The 24,775-nt window shown below is 38.6% G+C and overlaps 1 protein-coding gene across 6 annotated transcripts in view; it reads left to right on the forward strand.

Annotated features, from left to right (window-relative positions):
- Positions 1 to 24,775, forward strand: part of KIAA1958 (KIAA1958 ortholog) — a 134,175-nt gene that overhangs the window by 50,390 nt on the left and 59,010 nt on the right. For all 6 annotated transcript variants that reach the window (XR_008713913.1, XM_055579337.1, XM_055579333.1 and 3 more), the window contains exon 2: positions 9,672 to 10,863. Coding sequence is in view for 5 of the 6 variants with exons in the window: in XM_055579337.1 (XP_055435312.1) it covers positions 9,696 to 10,863 (1,168 nt within the window). In the remaining variant the exon portion in view is untranslated. The remainder of the gene's footprint in view (positions 1 to 9,671; positions 10,864 to 24,775) is intronic.

Consider the following 24,775-nt stretch of genomic DNA (forward strand, 5'->3'; position numbering starts at 1 on the left):
CTGCAGTCCATGGAGTCGCTAAGAGTCGGACACAACTGAGCAACTTCACTTTCACTTCTCACTTTCATGCATTGGAGAAGGAAATGGCAACCCACTCCAGTGTGAACATTGCCTGGAGAGTCCCAGGAACAGGGGAGCCTGGTGGGCTGCCATCTATGGGGTCACACAGAGTCTGAAGTGACTTAGCAGTATCTCCAACTTGGCCCACTTCCAAGTATTACCAGAATGATGATTCAAAAGTCACTTTCTTATAATCATATAATACTTTTTTATTATCTCTATAATAAAGCCCAAAGTTTTTTTTTTGTTTTTTTTGTTTTTTTTTTACATAGTCTAGAAAATCTTCTTGAACTGGTCCTTACCTGTTTTTTCAGATGCATCTTACACATTCTTCACTCCTTGTGGATCCCTCCTTAGATTCTTCTGTCCAGCTGTACTGAACAACTTCCATTTTCTCAAACATTGTTGTTCTCTGTGTTTTCTGAACCTTCAAATGAGACTCTTTTCCTGCCTCTTGCTCCACTAGCTTCTATGCATCCCTCTGTACGCAGCTTGCACATCATTAGGTAACTTTCCTTGACTCGTCTTGGTCCAGATTAGATGCCCATGCCTGTGTTCCTGTAACACCATGTTCTGTCTCTTTGTTGCACTTACTACGCTTGATTGCAGTGTCTTGTTTTATCGTTTGGCTGCCCTCTGGACTAAGCTCTGTGATGATGTAGACTGTGAGTCTTTATCACGCTTCTCTTTCCAGGATGCAGCCAGTGCTTCACAATGCTTAATTCACGTTTGTTCAAAGTATGGTTGACAGGTGACGTTTTACATTTGACTCAGAGAAGTAAGTTCAGTGAACACTGAATCTCGCTGAAGGCACATATTGTATACTCTCACCCAAAAAACCTGACTAAAATGACTTTAAAAGTCAACTGAAATGGTTTTCAGTTTTCAAATTACCTTAACTGGTGTTGCAAAGTCAGACAAGGCATATACTCCTCATAGAAAGGCACACTTGTCTACCTGGGAGATAAATTGGGAGATTTTTATGTGTAAGTTGCATAGATTGTTCATGCTGTGCTATTAATATCAGCGATTCCTGAGTCTATTAGTTTTTAAAGGAAATGGAACAAATCATCACTTCTAACCTGTACATTTGCTCTTCTTCTGATATTTGTCTTGATTGAGAACAGATCTATTCTGGCTGGCCCTCAGGATAGAAACCTGGAAATTATTCTAGCCTCTCTTTTCACCCTTGTTCCTCAAAAGCAGTTCATTCCCAGTTGCTGCCTGTTATCTTCTAACAGATCTGTACTCTCTTTCTCTTTGTTTTTAATTCCTTAGGCCTCTGGTCTAGACTTCTAAAATAGCCTCCTCTGCCCCTTGCTACCTTTTAATCTGCCTCAAAAATGATCTTTATACAAGTTTGGCCTATGTGTTTGTTTCTGGTTTAGGTCCTTCACAAGGTAAACTCTCCAGCTCTTTGATCATCATGCTTTGCCCCTGCATTTTTCTGCAGTTTAATCTTTTTCCCTTGTTCCCATCTTACATGTCACAGGCCAGTAATATCTGAATCCTTATAGTTGCCTAAAGTCACCATACTGCTTCAAGTCACTGTGCCTTTGTGTAGAATCTCTTTCGGGAAGCAGATCCTGAGTTCCTTTGCATTCCTCAGCCAAGAAGTAGAATTAATCATTATCCCCATACTTGAAACATTTACTTACATTGTATTAATTAATTGACTTACACAGTATGCTGTTAAACTCTGAACTTCTAGAAGTTAGGAACACTAGTTTTGTGCATCTTTTCTGGAATGCTTCGCACAATGTCATTAGTTTCCTAGGGCTGCCTAGCAAAGTACCACAAACTGGGTGGCATTAAAAAAAAACAAATTTATTGTCCCACAGTTCTGGAGGCTAGAAGTCCCAAATCGAGATGCTGGCAGGACCATGATCTTTTTGAAAACTGCAGGGAATCTTTCCTCTTCCAGCTTCTTTCTGGTGGTTTGCTGGCAGTTTTTGGTATTCCTTGGCTTGCTGCTGCGGAACACCGATCTCTGCCTTGACTGTCACATGGCTTTCTCCATAGGTATCTGTCTTCTTATAAGGACACCAGTCATGTTGGATTAGGGGCTTACCCTACCTCTCTATGACCTCATCGAAACTTAACTGTCTATGTCTGCAATGACCCTGTTTCCAAGACAGATGATTCTGAGGTAGTGGGAGTTAGGACTAAAATATATATTTGGAGGGGGTACAACTTACTCCAGTGTTTAGCTTATAACTATTCAGTAGATATGTACTGAATTAAAATATAAATATATGTTACACATTCATGATATATAATTAAAATATTTTTAGTGTGATTTTCAAAATTACTATGTACAAAGTATCTTTTAGATTTATCTATTTCAAAAAATTACATAATAGTTACATGGTACTTGTGACATTTGAAAATTAATAAATATACTATATTAAAAGTAAAAGCAAGTATTGTATTCTCTGAATTCTTTAAGTCCACTTTTAATGTCTGTACTAATTTATATAATTTACATGTAAAAGTTTTGAAACAATAGATGTATTTTAAATTTGGAAAGCACATTGTAGGCCTCAATAGCAGTAAATACCCTGTCTATATCCTTTACTCTGTTTTTTTAAGTTGTACCTCCTTTCTGCACACTATTTTACATTAATGTTGTAGCTTTTTTCTTCATATTTTTTTTTTGTAAAACCTGTTGTTTGAGTAGTTTTCCATATTTAACCTATATAATAAATTGTATTCTTTAATGGGAATATAGAGAAATTAAGCTTATGTGATCTACTTCTTAGGTTCTAAGAGTCCTAGTTAGTGGGCAAGTAAAATAGAAAGCTATGTCATCCTCAGTAAATAAGAAAACACAGGGTAACCTTATTTCTGTTTTTTTGTTTTTGAAGAGCCAGTACTTCCCATTTTTTGTTTTATTTTTTTTTATTTCTGGGTTTTTAAGTCACTCATCTGTTAGTTCAGTGAGACATCATCAGAGCTTTTTAGACCATACCCAAGTTTCCTTTGCAGTGAATGTTACTCAGGGGAACTCTTGAAAGAAGTAACTATGTTAAGTGTGTTCAAGTTTAATGGATCTGGTCCCCATCCCTGCTAAGGCCTAATAGTTACATTCCATTAACAATTGATGTAGTAAAATTTATTAGAATTTTTTTATGGCTAGTGCTTTTTGCATCCGAAGAAACTTTTGCCTACTCCAAGTTTACAAAGATAGTCTATGATTTCTTCTTAGAGTTTTCTAGTTTTAGGTTTTAGATTTAGATCTCTGATCCATTTTGAGTTGATTTTTATGTGTAGTATAACTGAAGGTTGATTTTTTAAAAAATTGATATCCAGTTGATCTAGCACCATTTGTTGGAAAGATTTTCCTTTCCTATTGAATTATCTTTACAGTTTTGTCAAAAATCAGTTGACCAAATATGTGTGGGTCTGTTTTTATATGCTTACTCAGTTCCATTGATGTACGTGTCTTTTCTTTTGTCGGTACCCCCATGATCTTGATTAAAAATCTTGGAAATCATTTTAAGTCTTGAAATCAGGTAGAGTTAGTCTTCCAACTTTATTCTTATTTTAGAATTTTGCTTATCCTAAGTTATTTGTATTTCCATATGAATTTTAGAATCAACTTGTCATTTTCTACTTGAAATGTCAGGTAGAATTTTCATTGGGATTCCATTGAATGTATAAATCAGTTCAGGATTGAACTGATCCTGAATTGAATCCTGAATTGATTCATCTTGAATTGATCCTAGGAATATTGAATCCTCCCAATCTACAAACATGGTATAAATCTCTATTTATTTGGGTCATGTTTAATTTCTCTCATTAGCATTTTGTAGTTTTCAGTATAGAAGTCTTGGATTTATTCCTAAGTATTTAATATACTGGCTTCCCAGGTGGCTCACTGGTAAAGAATCCGCCTGCAACACAGGAGACTCAGGTTCAGTCCCTGGGTTGGGAAGATCCCCCAGAGAAGGAAATGGCAACCTACTCCAGTATTCTTGCCTGAGAAATCCCATGGATGGAGGCGCTGGTAGACTACAGTTAATGGAGTTGCATTAGTTGGACTTACTGACTAGTGACTTAGCAACTAAACTACCACCACGTTTAATGGTATTAAAATAACAAATCCTTTGAAAGGTTCACCACCTCATAAAGAGAGAGACTGCAACAACTGTGGGGCGATTGTTAAAACCAAAGTCAGGTGAAAGCCAACTGGATATTCACAGTATTTGACAGGTAGCCCACTTTGTCAGGTTTTGGAAAAGTGACATCATTTTTTATACCTTTTTTTTTTTCCTACAGAAAACTTTGTTCAAACTTTTGAAAAAAATATTTTCATGAATCTTCTTTATACCTAGTGCTGGTTTAAGTTATTTTTTATCGTAATGTTACTTAAGTATGTTTATACATAAAATGCATGCTTATAGTTCTGATAAAGCTATAAATCAGAAAAGATATACAAATTCAACTAAGTAAAACTATAAAACCAACATAGGCTCAAGTTAACAACATTAATGTGCTAGAGGACTAGACTTGAGATAGTATTTTTCTACTGTTATATTGCTGGAAGCAATATAGTATATTAATTAAGAGCGCAGGCTCTAGAGTTAAGACCGAAGTTCAGATTTTGGCTCTACCATTATTTTTCCCAAGATGATAAGTTACCTAACTTATTAGGATTTTTGATAGAATTAGAATTATTAACATGTCAAGTCCTAGAGTAGTGCCTGGCAATCAATAATTGCTCAATAAATATTAACTGTAACAATTGTTTTATATTGTCATTCTGAAACCTAATGATGAATGTTAGGTTTGATAGTAGCAAGTCTGATTCTGTGTTTAATATGTTTCTGATTTTGGCTTTAACAGTATGAATACTAACACATAGAATGTCTGCTTACCTAAGTTAACATACGATGTGGTGATAATAGCTTTATAGCTTTGCTGATTTAGGATAATCAGATCTCATACTCAACTTAGACTCGGCTAGGCAGGCCTCCTTGAGGTTCAATTTTTAATGAGGTGTCCCATAGTCTGTAACACTGAAGTGTCTAATCCAATCATCATCCATATACGATTTGGGAAAATCTTTCCTGAAGTTATTTTGAATTCTTGAAAATACAGAAAAAGCATTATTTTTCAGCATAGAGCTTGTCATCAAACTGCTGAAGGAAATCAGTATATTCTAGAAACTATAGTTCATCCTTGAACTGCTTCTGGGTTAATCTGTATATAATTTATAGTAGGAGCTCAATATCTCTGGTTCCTCAACAACCATGGATTCAATCAACTATTGACTGTGTAGTACCATGGTACTACTTACTATTGAAAACTACCAGTGTATAGGTACACCTGCACAGTTCAAATCCACATTGTTCAAGAGCTAGCTGTACTTATTCTCAGTAGTTTGAAAATACCTTAATTGCCTTATTTTTGATTCTCTTTTGTATAAACTTAGAATATATTGTAGTATGTTGATAGCTATTCCTTGTCAGCTTAGACTCAGTTCATTTAAGTACCTTAAATATTAGCTAATTATGTTCTCATAACTACCAGTTAACGTTGGTTGCCTGGTTAAATTATATTAATAGTAATACTGGAAAAATATTTTCATTTTATGGTACTTAAGAAAAGTTTAAGAGCCTCTTCATGAGATTGCAAGTGAGTTTCAGAATGTAATAAAAATGACTTATTATTACTACCTGTTGTTCTTAAAGTTGATGATTATTATAGAATTAAGTGGCTAAGCTTTTAATAAAATATAAAATTTTATCCACTTTGCCTTTTAATTATAACTTTTTTCTGGCTGTGGGTCTTTAGCAAACATACTATTTTACTTCTGTATGGTAACTTTTACCTGGACAGTAAGTACTTTTGACTTCCACAGGCATATACAGTTTTGTATTTTGATTCTGCCACATTTTTACAGTTTGAACAGTTATCATTTAAATACTGTGCCATAATATATATGATTTTTTCCTATGAGCATGCCTATCATTTACTTCTTTTCTCATTAGCCTGTGACATTTAAAGAGATGTATTACTTCACCATCACATATGCCATTTCAGTTCGGTTCAGTCGCTCAGTTATATCCAACCCTTCTCAACCCCATGGACTGCAGCACACCAGGCATCCCTGTCCATCACCAACTCCCGGACCTTGCTCAGACTCACATCCATCGAGTCAGTGATGCCATCCAGCCATCTCATCCTCTGTCGTCCTTCTCCTCCTGCCTTCAGTCTTTCTCAGCATCAGGGTCTTTTTCTAATGAGTCAGGTCTTTGCATCAGGTGACCAAAGTATTTCAGCATCAGTCCTTCCAATATGCCATTTTCCTGATGTCAAATCATAATACTTTTCATTTGGCAATTAATAATGCAGAAAAGTAGTTTTGTATTTATATCTGGTAAAAATACATCATGAACAGGTTTCCCAACAAATGAAAGTTGAATGATGTCACTTTCGGTGATTATGGACACTAATGTGAGTATACATACAAAGGCAGAGCAGAACTGAAATTACAAGGCAATACTTAGATATAAGATTTAGATGATGCATAATAAAGGGTTAACATTACGACATAAAATTGTAGCCTCCCAAGGTTCATTTGTTGAATCCAGTCTGAGAAACAATTGTCCTGGAGTATAGTGCAAAGAAAAAGAAGGATTCTGCTGTAAGGTTTCCAAAACCAGATATGAATATTCTTTTTTTGTGTTAGCAGTTGCGTTTAGCTTTGTATAATCAAATACTCAGTGGCAGTGACTTAAGCCAGATCAGGGTTTAATCTTTCCCCTTATGTAACAAGGAATCTTAGGCAGTTCAGAGCTGATGCAGCGGCTCCATCATATTACCAAGCTCCTCTGGCTATTCTTTCCCATCCTTAAGTCCTTAATTCCTGTTCCTGAGATGACCTCTAGGGGCCCAGCCATCATGTCCTTGTTCCCAGCAGGAAGAAAGGAAAGGACAAAGGGAGAAAGGCAAAAACTGGACAAGTCTCTATTTCTGAGGGCTTTGGCAGAAGCCCCACCCAGTGACTTCCGTTTGCGTATCATTGGCTAGAAGTGTGTCATATGATATTTTCCATATCAAAGGAAGCTGGGAAATATGTTTTAGGTGAGCATATTGCTGCCCCAACAGACTGGGACTCTGTAATAAATAAGAGAGAATGGATACTGGCTAGGCAAAAAGAAGTCTCTGCCACACTAACTAATAAGCAGGTATGTTAAGAAAGCTCAAAAAACAAATACCAACGCCTCTCCCAGTCTTTCTCTTTTATCTGCATTTCTACTTTAAAGTTATATGAAAGGAATATGAATGAAATAAGATACTAAATTGCTAGATCATGAAAGAAACATGAAGATCATAGTCCTGTCATTTTAGACTTAGAGATAATTAGTGAATTATTAGAGGCCAAAGACATAAGTTCCAGAAGGAAAATCTGAAGTTCTTGACTCCCACACCAGTCCCTGGTCTTTTGATCTGTTGTGTCTGTGTGCTCAAACACTCAGTTGTGTCCGACTCTTTGCAACCCCGTGGACTGTAGCCCACCGGGCTCCTCTGTCCAAGGGATTCTCCCGGCAAGAACACCAGAATGGTTGCCATTTCCTCCTCCAAGGGATCTTCCCAGTTTGTGCTGCTTCAAAAAATCTGGTTGTTCATGTATTACTCTCCTACATACACAAGACAGCTGTGTTTCTGTTTACACCCTTGGGGAGAAAGTCCTCTTATCCGTTAAATGATTACAATAAAAGTCATAGGGAATTTCATGTTTCTTATTTGAGGGTCTTATATGTTCGGTTTGTTAGTGTGGATGGTTCTTCCAGTATTTATATGTTTATGCATTCACTCTTCATTCATATATTCAACATGTACAATAGATTATGAGATTTCAAGCACAACCGTATCTTATTAGTTTCTGTATCCCTAAGTAGGTCCTCATTGATGAATGAAAAATTGTGTCATAGTCCCTGTCCTCAGGTAATCCTTAGGCAAGTCTGGGAGATGGATAAGAAAGTCAGTGATAATGGTACAGTAAAGGCCAAGTTCTTTGAGATGATGGAAGTACAGGAAGAGAATCTAAAATCTCTGAGGCGCAAAGAGGATCTAGAATGACTTCAACAGAAGGTGGTCCTGAGGTCATCCCTGAATGGGTTTTCCAGGTAAAGAAAGAAGGCGGCTGCATATCAAGGCCAAGGAAGTTTTTAGCGGCCCAGGGTCAGTGAGAAACTGTGTTTAGGGAGGAGGAGGCCACAAGAAATGCGAGAGAAGGCCATAGTAGAAAATGAGGCTTGGAATGTTGACCGTGGCCATGGCTGTATTAGAGAGGCTGTAGCACACGTTATGAAACGTGTTAAAGGGTTTGAATTTACCAGACTCTGCTGATGGTGTGCCATGGAGCAGGGCAGAGAATAGAGGCTCAAATGCACCCTTCCATATGGTCACATGGCATTACAGTTGGACCATGGCATCTTAGTACAGAGCCCACTGCCAGCGAGGTGCATCTTGTTACTCCAGCTGCAGATGACCAGGGAACACACATCAAGATCCTTGTTCCTTCTCACCAGTTCTTCCCAGGGTCTTCCTTTTGGCAGAGCCTTGTTAGACGTTTCCAGTCGCACACGGATTACGTCTGTACCTTTTTTCACTTTTTTTGCCTGTTATGTTGTCCTTACTCTTACCCAGTCAAGGACCCAAAACAAGTATTCTTTTTGACCTCTGTCCAGTAAAGAATGATTTATTTCTATTTGGTGGTTGGTTATATACCAGCTTGTGTATATAGGAACCTAAGATGGTAAAATAGACCGGATGAATCTTTTTTTTTTTTTTTGGGTATTTTTACGTTTATTTTTGGCTGTGCTCGGATGAATCTTTTTAACCTGAATTGTGAGGTAAAGGCAGTGTTTCAGGAATTTCAGACAGCAAGGAGATGGGAAGCCTGCTCCTAAGACTTGGTTAGGGTCTGGCACCCGGCCTACCCATCCCTGCTTCTGGTCTGCAGGCTGCCCGCGCCCCATCCCAGCAGGGGCCTCTAGTGGCTCTCCTTTCAGTCTGTTTTCCCTTCTCTGTTAAAAGATTTTTCTTCGCCACATCTCAGATTTAGCCCCACATTTTCTTCATGGACTCCCAGTAATGTCATTTGTTTTCTGGTATCCAGCAGAAAACAGCCAGACTTCCCTTCTCTCCCATCCATCCTAGAATGGATCTGAGCCTTTGTTGACTCTTCCTTCTAGTAATGAAGTTTATGGTGGTGGAAGGTGAAAGTAGAAGTTCATCCTCCTGGTTAATTGAACCTGTCTCTCTATAAAGAGAAATGTGCTATGAAAGTAAAATGTGCTTTGAAAAAGTTCACCTCTATTTTATTGCTTGTTTTTTTTTTCACTTTTTTTTCTTATGTAGACATTATATTAATAATAGTAAAGGAAATAACAGAAAATTCTCAAATCTCACAGCCAGAAACCATAAACTGTTCTTACTTTTTCCCTACATTCTCTTCCAGTCTCTGCCCATATACGTGAAATTAACTATTACTTTTATTGTGTGCCACCTAATCATAGTTCAAGGAAATTGAAGTGATTGAGATCTGGGAATATATTGGGTAATAATGGCTTCTTATTTTGATTATTTCCTTTTAGGAAAGACATTGCTGATCCTGTAACATGGAGGATTGCCTTCATACCTCATCTGAGAATCTATCCAAATTGGTCAGCTGGGCCCACAGCCATGGGACCATTTGCAGCCTCATTCCAAACCTGAAACATTTACTTTCAGAAGGTTCCCATGGGAACCTGACAGCGATGTGGGGCTGTAGTGCAGGCCACGCTTACCACTGGCCACTGACAGCTACTTGCAGAGCTGGCTCCCAAGAAAGGGTCTGTTTCCAGGATAACAGAAGTTTTAACTCTGATAGTCCAAGTATAATTGGTGTGCCCTCTGAGACTCAAACTAGCCCCGTTGAAAGGTACCCTGGGAGACCAGTGAAAACGAAGCTAGACTGTAATCGGACCAGAGACTCTTGTGACTTCTCTTATTGCAGTGAGCCCTCTGAACTGGATGAAGCTGTTGAAGAGTATGAAGATGAAAACACTCTGTTTGACATGGTTTGTGAGTCTTCTGTTACAGATGAAGACAGTGACTTTGAACCCCAACCACAGAGGCCTCAAAGTATTGTGCGAAAAAGGCCTGGAATAGTCCCATCTTCTCTTCATTCGAGCTCCCAGACTCAAATGATTGATGAATGCAGCAGTGATGTCATCATTAAGAAGATCAAACAAGAGATTCCTGAAGATTACTATATTGTGGCGAATGCAGAGCTGACTGGAGGGGTAGATGGACCAGCCCTGTCATTGACACAGATGGCAAAACCTAAGTCTCAGACTCATGCTGGTCCCTCCTTAGGGTCTGCTAAGCTGATTTCCCACGTAACATCCGCCATCAGCACAGAGCTAGACCCACATGGTGTGTCCGCATCCCCCTCTGTGATGTCTAGACCAGTAGTCCAGAAGACCACCAGGGTATCTCTGGCTTCACCTAACAGAGGACCCCCTGGTTCCCATGGCACCAGCCAGCACGTGGCCATGCAGATGCCCGTGAGCACATCCCATCCTAACAAACAGATCAGCATCCCTTTGTCTGCCCTGCAGCTGCCAGGACAGGATGAACAAGTTGCTTCCGAAGAGTTCCTGTCCCATCTGCCCAGCCAGGTCTCCTCCTGTGAGGTGGCCCTTTCTCCCTCAGTTAACACAGAGCCAGAAGTGAGCTCCAGTCAGCAGCAGCCCCCAGCCGCTCCAACCATAACCACCGAGGCCACGGCACAGTGCATACCAGGTATGGCGCGTGAGGCGACAGAGTCCCTCGTTCACGTACATCAGAGAGTTGTGCGCCGTCAGCACTCCTAAAACCTTTGGCCCAATTTGCTAGAATTTGGGCCTTTGTTATTCTCAGAAAGATAGAAATAATGAAACATAATACACTCAGGTGATATAAAAAGGAAATTCATCATCCAGTCGGTGTACCTCAGGGCTGAGAGGACAGCTGTAGGATTGTGCTGTTGATATCACATGGCTAGATTTAAGGTTTATATCTGATCTGAAGCTGAATTTTTATATAGTAAAATGATTTTTGAAAGCTTTGCTCTCCTATCAGTGTCAAGGTATTTGGTTACAGTTTTGAAGCCAAATGATGTTGGGTTAGGCATATAATGAAAGTAAACCTAATAATTTTTTTGCCACTATTATGTATTGGAACCAATTTAGCACTTTATTCATTTTAGTGGTGTGGCAGTTTAAGACAGGTTTTTAAAAATAAAAACAAAACAAAACACCCAAATGTATCTGGAAGAAGTAGTTTATCTTTTTTCTCAAAATATATAATAAACAGATAACTTGCATTTCTGAAATACATGGATCTAACTAGAATGGATTGAGACGAGAAGAAAATAGTTACATGAGGCCCCTGTCTGTAATTCTAACATTCTAAACATTCTGTAATTCTAGCATTCAGTATTTATTTAATCTGAGCTGTTATATAGAAGGGGTTTGAGTGTCATGCTTTTGGGTTCATGATTCAAATCTGATAGGCCAGAAGCGGAAACATGGAAGGGATGAACAGACATGCAGAGTACAATGTAGAAAGCAGACATTCGTGGCACATTTTGGTTTCATATTAGTTCTTCTCATAAAGTCATGTATTTTAGGAAAAGCTTCTGGAAGCCGAGATATCTATGCTTTTACCCTCTAACTTCCTGAAATGACATTGCTTTGCAAACATGCTTTCCCCATTTTAGTGTCAGCCTTAAGATTCCAAAAGGAAATCTTCAATTTATGATTTCCAAATATAATCTTGATATTAATAATAAAATATACAATGAAAATACTCATATCTGATTCAGAATTATGGTTTTCAGTTTATTCATCTTTCTTTCTTTTCAAAAGAACAGCTTTATTGAGATAAAATTCATGTATCTTAAAATAACTCTTTTAACGTTTTACAATTTGGCGTTTCTGGTATACTCACAGAGTTGTGTAACTGTCGCCACTGTCTAATTTTGGAATATTTTCATCACCCCAGGAAGAAACCCCCTTACACATTAGCAGTCATTTTTTTCCCCTTCTCACAGCCCCTGTCAACTGCTGATCTACTTCTGTCTCTATAGATCTGCCTGTTGTGCACATTTCATATAAATGGATTCTTATTTTACGGCCTTTCGTGACAGCCTTCTTGTACTTAGCGTACTTTTTTTAAGGTTGATCTATGTGGTAGTGTCTACCAGCATTATTTTCCATTTCATTATCAAATAATATTTCATTGTATGGATAGACCACATTTTGTTTTTCCTTTATCAACTGAGGGACACTTAAGTGGTTTCCAGTCTTTGGCTGTGGTAAATATTTCTGCTAATGTCATCTATGTACATGTTTTTGTGTGGACATACGGACACGACTGAGCGACTGAACTGAACTGACATTTTCATTTCTGTTGGGCAACTGTCTAGAAGTGGAGTCTCTGGGTCATATGGTAACTCTGTTTAACTTTTTGAGGAGCTGCCAAACTGTGTTCCAAAGCATCTTCACCATTTTACAGTCTCACCAACAATTTTAAATGATTCCTGTTTCTCCATATGCTCACCAACACTTGTTTTCCATTAAAAAAAAAAATTATCCTGCTGGGTGTGTGAAGTGGTATCTTGCTGTGGTTTTAATTTGTATATCTTCTTTTGAGAAAAATCCGTTCAGATCCTTTGCCCATTTTCTAGTTACGTTTCCATTTTATTGGTGAGTTGTAAGGGTTCTCTGTGAATTCTGGCTTTAAGCCTTTTATTAAATATACATTTTGTAAATATTTTCTCCCGTTCCTTGGGCTGTCTTTCCCTTGTCCTTCCTTTCTTGTTTTACTTCAATCACTTAATCACAAAATGGTCTTTGACTTAATCTTCACATCATAAGACACAACATTGTCTTTATTAGGCTGGTGAAAGTTTTTTCTAAGAAATCTGATTCTTGATATCTATAGGATATAAGTAGTACTTTTTCACTTAAATAGTTGTGAATCTAGTTTACTTGTCCCCTTCCCCTTTTTTTGTGTGAAATAGGAGACAGCCTGACAACAGTTTCTACATTTTACTTGATGTTTGAGGATAGAATTCAGAAATGTATCTTACAAAGTGGTCCAGTATAACAAAACAGCTTAGTAAAACTGCCGTTTGTGTTGTATATCCTAATAATTTAACCATGCAAAAAGCAAGTTGCAAGATTTCCTTGCATCTGCCTAGTGGATATTAGTCCACTGTACGTGTATAGTAAATTAGAAATTAAAGCTTGAACTAACTGTAATAGGAATCTCCTGAGGAGTGATCCTGATATTTTGATCCATTGTTCCATGAAAGATGTTATATTGTTAGGAAATTATTGGCTTTAGAGAAACACTTTCTGAACTGGAAGCATCAATGAGACAAATAAAAATCTGATTGATACTTTTCTTTAATGAGAGATATATAAAGTTAACTTACAATCTACCTTTGTTTTGTGGAGCCCAAACTGTGTTCTGTGCTCTTAAAAGTTTTATTTATTTATCAGTATTTGTGTTTTTTGCCTATTTGTAATAAAATGAAGTGAAGTGAAAGTCGCTCAGTCGTGTCCAACTCTTTGCGACCCCATGGAACGTAGCCTGCCAGGCTCCTCTGTCCATGGAATTCTCCAGGCCAGAATACTGAAGTGGGTAGCCATTCCCTTCTCCAGGAGATCTTCCCAATCCAGAGATCAAACCCAGGTCTTCCCGTATTGCAGGCGAATTTTTTACCATCTGAGCCACGAGGGAAGCCCTGATAGTAATGGAATAAATTTATTTGAAACATAGATTTTTTTAAAAAGAAATTCAGAATCCAGCACATCCAAATGTATGTGGGTGAATATGTGCAGATGGACGATAAGCACTTACTGTGTAAAGCGTGCTTAGGACGAAGTAAGGAGAGGCTCTAGAAGAACTAGCTGAAAGCGACATCAGGCGCTTTTAAAATGGATGTTATATACGCTCAAGTATTTATCAGATCATTGTAGAAATACTGTGTATCTTTGAATAATATTTTTAAAATAAATAATTTGACAAATGACTATTGAGTTAGCCAGAAACAAAAAGAAACTGTGCATTTTGTTTAGTTTTACTGATACCATTTAAATTCTGTTTCCTGGGAGTGCCTGGTGGGCCAGTGGTTAGGACTCCGTGCTTTCACCGCCATGGCCCTTGGTTCAGTCCATGGTCATGGAACTAAGAACCCATAGGCTACAGCATGCCCCCTCCCCCTATTGGAAAGCCATTCTTATTTCTTTTCTATTCAGAACTAAACTCACAGAGTTATAAAATGTTAACAAGGTGTGGATAAAATTATCAATTTTCACGTTAGCTCTGTTAGAAAGCTCAACTCAAATCTTAGCAGTCATGCGTAAAGAGGATATCCATTGTTAGAAGAATTATTGTCTATCTCCAAGTGGTTTGGATTCTATTAATTTTTGAGATTTTTATGTAAATTTGGAGCATTTGTCACAAATTTAAATTTTTTATTGCATTATAAGTTGAGTTTTTATGTGTATATTAAATATATATACACACACACAGCTTCCTTTATGATTTTGTGCAGGAACTCTCCCATTTTTTATTGAAGTATAGCTGATTTACAGAATTGTGCCAACCTCTGCTATACAGCAAAGTGACTCAGTTATACACATACATTCTTTTTTTATATTCTTTTCCATCATCTTTTATCACAGGATATTGAATATAGTTCTCTGTGCTGCACAGTAGGACCTAGTTATTTATCCATTCTAAATGTAATTGTTTCCTCTGTTTGTATGCTGAGTCGCTCAGTAAAGTCTGACTCTTTGCAACCCCATGGACTGTAGCCTTCCAGGATCCTCTGTCTATGGAATTCTCCAGGCAAGAATACTGGAGTGGGTTGCCATACCCTCCTCCAGGGGATCCTCCCAACCCAGGGATTGAACCCAGGTCTCCTGCATTGCAGGCTGATTCTTTACCATCTAAGCCACCAGGGAAGCCCTACCAACCCGTTTCCCAGTCTGTCCCTCTTCCTTGCCCCATCCCCCTTGGCAACCACAAGTCTGCTCTCTGTGTCCATGAATCTGTTTCTGTTTTGTAGGGAGGTTCATTTGTGCCATATTTTAGATTCCACATGTAAGTGATATCATATGGTATATCTTTCTAACTTCAGTTAGTATGATAATCGCTAGTTGCATCTATGTGTGTGTGATAGTTGTGTTCAACTCTTTGTGACTCTGTGGACTGTAGCCTGCCAGGGTCCTCTGTTCATGGGATTTCCTAAGCCAGAGTACTGGAGTGGGTTGTCATTCCCTTCTACAGGGGATCTTCCTAACCCAGGGACTGAAACTTGGTCTCCTGCATTGCAGGCAGATTCTTTACCATCTGAGCCACCAGGCTGCAAACAGCATTATCTCATTCTTTTTTATGACTGAGTAGTACAGCAAATCTGGAAAACTCAGCAGTGGCCACAGGACTGGAAAAGGTCAGTTTTCATTCCAATCCCTAAGAAAGGCAATGCCAAAGAATGTTCAAACTACCACACAATTGTATTCATCTCACACACTAGCAAAGTAATGCTCAAAATTCTCCAAGCCAGGCTTCAACAGTATGTGAACCGTGAACTTCCAGATGTTCAAGCTGGATTTAGAAAAGGCAGAGGAACCAGAGATCAAATTGCCAATATCCGTTGGATCATTGAAAAAGCAAGAGAGTTCCAGAAAAAATCTGCTTTTGCTTTATTGACTACGCAAGAGCCTTTGACTGTGTGGCTCACAACAAACTGTGGAAAATTTTGAAGGAGATGGGAATACTAGACCACCTGACCTGCCTCTTGAGAAATCTGTATGCAGGTCAGGAAGCAACAGTTAGAACTAGACACGGAAACCAGACATTTAGACTGGTTCCAAATGGGGAAAGGAGTATGTCAGGGCTGTATATTGTCACCCTGCTTATTTAACTTATATGCAGAGTACATCATGCAAAATGCTAAGCTGGATGAAGCACAAGGTGGAATCAAGATTGCCGGGAGAAATATCAATAACCTCAGATATGCAGATGACACCACCCTTATGGCAGAAAGTGAAGAGGAACTAAAGAGCCTCTTGATGAAAGTGAAAGAGGAGAGTGGAAAAGTTGATTTAAAACTCAGCAGTCAGAAAACAAAGATCATGGCATCTGGTCCCATCACTTCATGGCAAATAGATGGGGAAACAATGGAAACAGTGAGAGACTTTATTTTTTGGGGCTCCAAAATCATTGCAGATGGTGACTGCAGCCATGAAATTAAAAGATGCTTGCTCCTTGAAAGAAAAGTTATGAGCAACCTAGATAGCATATTAAAAATCAGAAACATTGTTTTGCTGACAAAGGTCCATCTAGTCAAAGCTGTGGTTTTTCCAGTAGTCTTGTATGGATGTGAGAGTTGGACTATAACGAAAGCTGAGCACCGAAGAATTGATGCTTTTGAACTGTGGTGTTGGAGAACACTCTTGAGAGTCCCTCGAACTGCAAGGCGATCCAACCAGTCCATCCTAAAGGAAATCAGTTCTGAATAGTCATTGGAGGGACTGATGCTGAAGCTGAAACTCCAGTATTTTGGCCGCCTGCTGTGAAGAGCTGATTCATGGGAAAAGACCCTGATGCTGGGAAAGATTAAAGGTGGGAGGAGAAGGGGATGACAGATTATAAGATGGTTGGATGGCATCACCAACGAAATGGACATGAGTTTGAATAGGCTCTGGGAGTTAGTGATGGACAGGGAAGCCTGGCATGCTGCAGTCCATGGAGTTGCAAAGAGTCGGACACGAGTGAGTGACTGAACTGAACTGAGTATTGCGTTGTATACATGTTCCACATTTTCTTTATCCATTCATCTGTCAGTGAACATTTAGTTTGTTTCCAGGGATGCATCAAACTCCTGCCCTGGAAAGGATACCGAGACCAGTTCTACACAGACCACACAGCTGACTGTGGGAGTCAGATGGCAGTGTTCTTCCAGGGCCATTCTGGATTCTAATCTTGAAAGAGACAGCATACCAGAGATACCTACTGCTTTTTTTTTTTTTTTTTTTTTGGAAGTTGCTTAGTCATGTCCGACTCTATGCAACCCCATGGACTATACAGTCCATGGAATTCTCCAGCCCAGAATACTGGAGTGGGTAGCCTTTCCCTTCTCTACCTACTATTATTTATATAGGGTTAGTTTTTGTTGTTGTTTTTTGGTTTTTTGATCATTTAGTTTTCTTTGTGAGGCAGATAGAGGAGTTGTTTATATATATATATCATTCAAATGCTGGATGTAATAGAACAATGTTCTAATCTAAGGGATAAAAATATGCATAAGTAAATATATGCTTATGTGTATATGTATGCATATGTATACATACATATAAATGCAGACATAATTTTATAAGTTCCTTATTCCACAAGAAATATATGACTCTTCTTATCAGATGGACCAGTACTAAATTTGCTTTCTTAGGCATAGTCTTTCCTGCACCTTCCTGCAGGAAGACGTGCAACACAAATTCTGAAAGCTAAAAGAAGCAGAATTAAAAGTCAGGCTTAGTTTATACCATCAGTTCCTCCTTGTTATAAAGGGGTGCTTATCTGAGGATTGATATGGCAGGGAGTGTGGGCACTGAGCTAGTAGAGCTTGGCCACTCAGAGTTTGGGATCAGACGTGCCTAGGTAGATTCCCAGCCCTGTCTCCTACTGGCCTTGTGACCTTAACTCAGTTCATTTCTGTGAGACTCAATTTCTTCCTTTGAAAAGTAATAACAATTGTCTGTCTCACAAGATTGTTTGAGGACCAAATGCAAAGTATAGGTGAAGCACTAAAGAGAGTATATGACATATGATAAACATTCAATGAACAGTAGTCTCCATCATTATTCTTTTCATTATCATTGTTGCTATTATTAGAGTGTGCTCAATACTCTTGAATAGTCAAGTAGATTCTGATTTTGTGCATTAACATTCATCCATCTACTAAAATGGTCCATGAACCAGTATCACCTGGCTTCTTACTAGAAATGCAGATTCTCAGGTTCCACCCCAAACCCACAGAATCAGAATTTGCATTTTAACCATGATCTCTAGGTATTCGTATGCACACTGAAACATGAGAAGCAGGGATGTAGGAAATGCAGGTTCCACGTTAGATGGCACATTGTTACTCCTTCTGACTGCACAGTGACTTTGAACACTCTTCCTGTTTGAGAGAATTCCCTCCTTTGTGTATACGCACTACCCCATTGGAGAGGCCAGAAACTCTCTTTTCCAAGTTGATAATTCAGTGAGGGCACAATCTTGTGACCTGAGGCTTTGCCATTCAAATGCACTCACTGTAGACTCTAACTAGAAGTACCTAAAACTTCCCTGGCCATCCAGTGGTTAAGACTCAATGCTTACAATGCAGGGGGCATGGGTTCGAGCCCTGTTAGGGGAACTAAAATCCCACATGCTGCACAGCATGGCCAAAAATAAATAAGTAAAGAGGTCCCTACAGGAATCTGTTTTGGAAAATACAGTCCAATTTCTAGAGGCAACAGGAACAGGATTCCACCATCCGAGGCCTAAGCTGGAGTTTGGTGGCTGGTTTGTCTCCACCAGGGCAAATCAGTGGCTTGACCACTTCCATATCTGGTTTCTTGGTGTTCTCGAAAATTATGTGGCCTTTATTAAATTCTTTTTCTGCCTAAACTAGCTAGACTGGGCTTTCATTGTTTTAAACAAAGAAGCTGGAGAAATAGAACCTCTGGATAATTTTACCCTTGAATTGCCTTCGGTAGTGAGTAGCAAAAATACAGAAAGTTTGGTAAGATCTAATAAGGGAGAGTGAGCTTTGTTTCATTAGGCCTCTTGTTGTTTAGTTGGTAAGTCATGTCTGACTCTTTGCAACCCCATGGACTGAAGCATTCCAGGCTTCCCTGTCCTTCAGTATATGCTGTCTATGTTTGTCATAGCTTTCTTTCCAAGGAGCAAGCATCTTTTAATTTCATGGCTACAGTCATCATCCCCAGTGATTTTGGAGTCCAAAAAAAATAAAATCTGCCACTGTTGCCATTTTTTTCCATCTATTTGCTATGAAGTGATGATCTTGGTTTTTTGAATGTTGAGTTTTAAGTCACTTTTTCACTGTCCTCTTTCACCTTCATCAAGAGACTCTTTAGTTCCTCTTGACTTTCTGCCATTAGAGTGGTATCATCTGCATATCTGAGGTTGTTGATATTTTTCCCAGCAGTCTAGATTCCAGCTCATGATTCATCCAGCCTGGCATTTCACGTATTTTAAAAAAGCAAGGTGACAATATACAGCTTTGATGTACTCCTTTCCCAATTTTGAACCAGTCTGTAGTTCCATGTCCCATTCTAACTCTTGCTTCTTGACCTTCTTACAGGTTTCTCAGGAGGCAGGTAAAATGATCTGGTATTCTCATCTCTTTAAAAATTTTCCACAGCTTGTCGTAGACCTCTTAAAAGAAGGTAAGTGGACTAGATGCTTACCGAGTTTATTCATGTGCTTCTTCTCTTGTAATGCTCAGGGCGGCTTAATGGAGCTACCAAGCACTCTTCTCTTCAATCCCAGCGCGTTGTGCACAGTACCCATGCAGTCATGTGTTGATAGGTAGTCAATGTTGAGAATGTATCCAGGGGGAAGTTAAATACCTGCTCCCAGGAGTTCCCAGGACTCACTGCTTGGTATTTGCAACATTATCTAAAACCAATGACCTTGTTCCATTCAACTCTTCACTCACCTAATTGCACAAGGAGGAAATCAGGTCCCTCTCTCCCATTATGATATGGACTTCATGTCCACAGGAAGAAAGAGCAGGTCGAAACCTTGATGAAACTGCATATCCTTAAACGTGTTACTGACACTATGAACCTGTTAAGGATATTTCTATCAGCACCCCTTCCCATAGCCTTTTGGAGGCTACCTTCTACCCTTCAGCTGAGTGTCACAGGTCTCAGTTGTTTCTGTACATGAAGATAACCACCTCTTAACTCTCCTGCCTGAGTGTCACAGGATCTCCTGTCCGCTACCTAAGTGTCACAGATTCCCTTCTCCCCATCCGATCAAAGGGCAGTTCTCAGAGTGGTGGTGGTGGTGGTGGGAGTTGTCTTAGGTTTTATCATGTGTAGCAGAACACCTGTGATCAGAATGAGTTTAAGAAACTGGGGATGGTGGTCTCCAGCCTCTGGCTGAGGGGCACTTTCCTCCTTCCTTCTTTCCTTCCTTTTTCGTAGTTCTTAGACAAGACAAAAGTTGTGGTTTTAAGTTAGTTTTTAGGCTTGTTTTCTACACTTGGGGAAGGGGATAGGGAGGAGATAATGTGATTAAGTGCATACACTCATTCTGTTCTAAGAAAGAATTGATTATATTGTCATGTCTTTTCAGAGTATTTAGGTTTTTACAAAGAAAGTTTTACCAAGGCAGTAATTGAAAACCCATTATACCTTATATAATATAGTTTATAACTTATGATAACTTATATATAACTTATTATAAAGCTGTCATAATTAAAGTGGAATAGTCTGACCAAAAAGATAGACAAATAGAGCGATGAAACAGAGTAGAGAGCCCAGAAAGACACGTACACGTGTGTGGGAACCGTATGTGAAAGAGAGGTGCCAATGGATCACGGGGAGAGGATCCACCAGACAGTGGATGGCATTGCACAGTTGGTCTCTCATGTAGAACAAGATAAAGTTAGATCCTTACCTCACATCAGGCATGATAGTAAGTCTCATATAAAGATCTAAATATGAAAATATAAAACTTGAAACAGCTTTAAGGAAATCTTGCTAAGTGGCCTTGGTGTTGGGAACAGTTTTTTAAATGAGACATGCAAAAAAAGCACAGACCATAAAGGAAAATACTGAAAATGCTGACAGCTATTAAAATTTTAACTGGGACAAGGGATATTGTAAAGTTAAAAGACAAGCAATAACCTTGCGATGATTTTAATGCACATAACCAAGAATATTCATTTACAGAATATGTGAAGAACTGCCACAGATCAGTAGGGAAAAGGTCAAATAATCCAGTAGGGAAATGAGCAAGGGAAGTGAAGAGGCGCTTCTAATAAGAGGAAACCCATATAGTTAATAAACATATGAAAAATGCTCAACCTCACTGGTAATCAAGGGAATGCAAATTAAAACAGCAATATGATACCATCAGAAAGGCAAAAATTATTAACTTTACTCCAAATGTTGCTTAAACTATGGAGAACATGCTGGCGGCAATATAACTTGGCACATCCACTTGGGAGAGCAATTTATAGTATCTTATAAAGTTAAGTGTGTGCATGTCATACAACCTTGGAGTCCAGTTTCTAGGCATCTGTCCTAGAGAAACTTCCTAACATGGAAAAGGAGAAAAGTACAGGGGTGTACATTGCAACTTTCTTTGTGATAACAAGGAAGAAAAATCGGTTAACAACCTTAGTGTCTGTCAGAAGATAAATTGTGATATATTTTTCAGTGGAATATAGACATCAGCCAGATCTGCATTAATTAGTATAGATATATCTTTGAAATGGAGTTGCAGAATAATATATAGAGTACCAAACTTTAAAGTGAATAAACCTCACTGTGTGTTGTATGTTACGTTCTCACATACCACGTGTAGTTATGAAACATAGGCTGGAAGGAGACATACCAGTACACGATGTGTGCCTTTGGGAGAGAGGAGGGATGACATTGAGTACACGGAAACTTGAACTGTATCTGTGATGTTTTCTTTTAAAACTATGGAACAGATATTACATTATTAACATGTATTAAATCTGGCAGAAACACGAGTTCATGTTATATACAGGTAACAGAAGCACAGTGCTTCATTATGAAAATCTGGGCACACAACTGCCTAGGTTCAGGTCCCAGCTCCGTTACTTATTTTCTGGGTGACTTTGGCAGGTCATTTAATCTCTCTGTCTCGTAGCTTTATCATCTGTAAAATGAAGAAAATAGTGGATCTATTCTCTAGGGTTGATATAAGGGTTAAATTAATCCATATAAAGCCCTCTGGTTCATTGGTAAGCATAATTTGGTATGCTTTTTTGTATGTTTTTAAATGTGAGTACTTTTATAATATAGCTCATGAAGCATCAAGTTGATTGTGGAATATTTATGAGATAAAGGCATTATGCCATTATTGTTATTACTGAATATAGAAGGTTTTTTGGTAAGAAAGCAAATTTTACTAACATTGTCTCCCAGTATACTTGTTTATAGACAAAGAATTAGAGAATTAGTCTCACAGATTTCACTATGGCTTTCCTCCTTATGATTATGATATGATGGGTGAATTATTTTTTTAAGTTCTTATATTGGAATGAATAAAAACCACAAAAGCAAAATGTCCTGTATTATCTATATATATAGCACTTTCATTTCCAGGATCAACACTACTTGAGTTCTGTGAAGAAGGGATTGTTTCCTTTAGTTTACTGACTGGAAGTGAGGTACTAGATGATTTGCTTGGAGTTCCAAAAGTATAGTTTCCTACTTTTGATCTAAGAGAGAAAGGGTTGGTACTCTGGTCCCTGGTCTCTATCTCTGGCTGTCTTGGTGTAGGAATAGCCCACACCAAATTGTTTCTCCTTCCCTTTCTTTCATTTTTAGGTCATGCCTATCACTTTTCCAGAGTTTGGGCTGCTAGAGTATATCATAAAGCGATTGTTTTTCCTGAGAATCATTTTTAGGAAAACCTAGGGTTTAATAGAAGGAGTCACTTAATCAGAAGTAGGAAACATGTATCACAGTCTCTTTTTCTACTAAACCCCTGGACAAGTTGCTTGCATTTCAGTTTATTAAACATTTATTGCAAGATCTGCTCTGTGACAGGACTAGTGAAAATACAAAGATGAATGGCAGATTCCCTGACCCCAGAATACCGTTGTGTAGAGAAGGAGGCAGACAGACCAACAAGACCGTATCTAAGAGGTATATAAAATGCTGGGGAACACATGAAAAGCAGTTGTCTCAGCCTTTGGGACCCAAGGAAGGGTATTTCAGGGTGATGGAGCGACATGAGCAAAGACATTGGCGCATGAGCACACAGGGAGGCAAAGGTTTGAGTGTGGTGCGAGTGAATTTCAAAGAGGCCAGGAGAGCTGCTGCTGGAAAGATGGACTGCAGCCACCTGTAGAAGACTACACGTGAAGTCACAAACTTAAAGGGAGAGCAGAGGAGCACAGTTCCTCTGTGTGATCTTAGAAGATCACCCTGAGAGCAATGGGGAAGTAGGGACTGGGACTGAGGACTGTTTTACAGGGTAAAAATTGCAATAATTCAGATGGGAAATGGCAATAAATGCTCAAATGAGGCAACCACAAAGGCATGGGAGAGCAGGAGACAGGTAGATGATTTGGAAATTAGACTTGATGACTTCTCTGTCCAAGGCGCAACACTGATTTAAGTAACACTGAAAGATCTTCAGGACCCCAAATATTTATAATATATTCAAGGTTCTCTGTATATAGGATGAAACAGCCATTAAGAATTCTGAAACATGCTATGACCATTTATTCAACAAATACCTATTGGAAGCCTACCAAGTGCCAAGTCCAGGTTGGGTACTGCAGTTACTCAATGAACAAGTAATGAACAAGACAAAAACATTATTCTTGCTCTGCCTGCCCTCTAAATGGGAGACAGACATTTTAACTCTTCCTCTCTCAAAACATTCCTAGTTTTAAAAAAACAAAACCTTGTCTTATATATCCTGAGCTAAGATGCTGTTAAACTATCAGTGACTTTATAAGACTGAATTTTTTGCCTTTAGATAGCGTATTTTTGAAGAGGAGGGTGATATATGGCTAAAAGTGATGAAGTGAACAATTAGGCCACTATGATAAATGAAAGGAAGGTCTTAGCTGGGAATTAAAAGTACAGGGGCTACAGGCAACCTATTTCACATCATAATTTATTTGAGATACTTATTACATACCTAAAAATAACATGAACTTAGTTAAACTTGTAATATTGCTTATTTTTACAGACAACTAATGATCTTTCTTTAAGAATTACAAATATAATTGTTTACTAGTTTTCTGAAAGGCAGAAGTAGAAAATCAAGTTAATTGCTCTCAGTTGTACAAATGCATAATTTTCTGAGAAATCAATCAGTTTTATCAGCTTTTTTTTCAATGCTTCACTTCCTTTTTAAGTATCATTTGTCTTAATATTTTACAGGAAAATCTTCCGAGTTGACTTTTTATTTCTTTAAAATAGAGGCATTTTTCTATTTTACCAGTAAAAGTAGCAAAAACTGTTGTTTTTATATATTTAAAGCTCATCAGCATATGATTGAGACCTCCCAGATATGCAAAATGCATCCAAATACAGGAGCCTAGCAAATTGCTGTAAACCTGAAGATCTAATTCTCTTCAGTGAATTTGGATTTGAGTAAGACTGCTAGGAAACCAGGCGCCAGTTCAGAATTGAGGAGGCATTGACCTTGATTTTCTAGCCATGATATTCATCCCTTGTGGTCTGGAGAGATGAAATAATGTACAACCTGTGGGCAGACAAGTCAGTGTCAGAGTACCGCAGTCTTAGTTAGCTTCAGACGTCATCCCTGTTTCTGTTTCCTGCGAGAAGCAGCGGGCTCCACCCGCTCCTTCCAGATTGAGCTGCCTGACCATCTTGGGTCTCAGCAGGCGTGGGCAGAGTGCAGG

This window comes from Bubalus kerabau, chromosome 4 (genome assembly GCF_029407905.1).
Source record: "Bubalus kerabau isolate K-KA32 ecotype Philippines breed swamp buffalo chromosome 4, PCC_UOA_SB_1v2, whole genome shotgun sequence".
Lineage (NCBI taxonomy): Eukaryota > Metazoa > Chordata > Mammalia > Artiodactyla > Bovidae > Bubalus > Bubalus kerabau.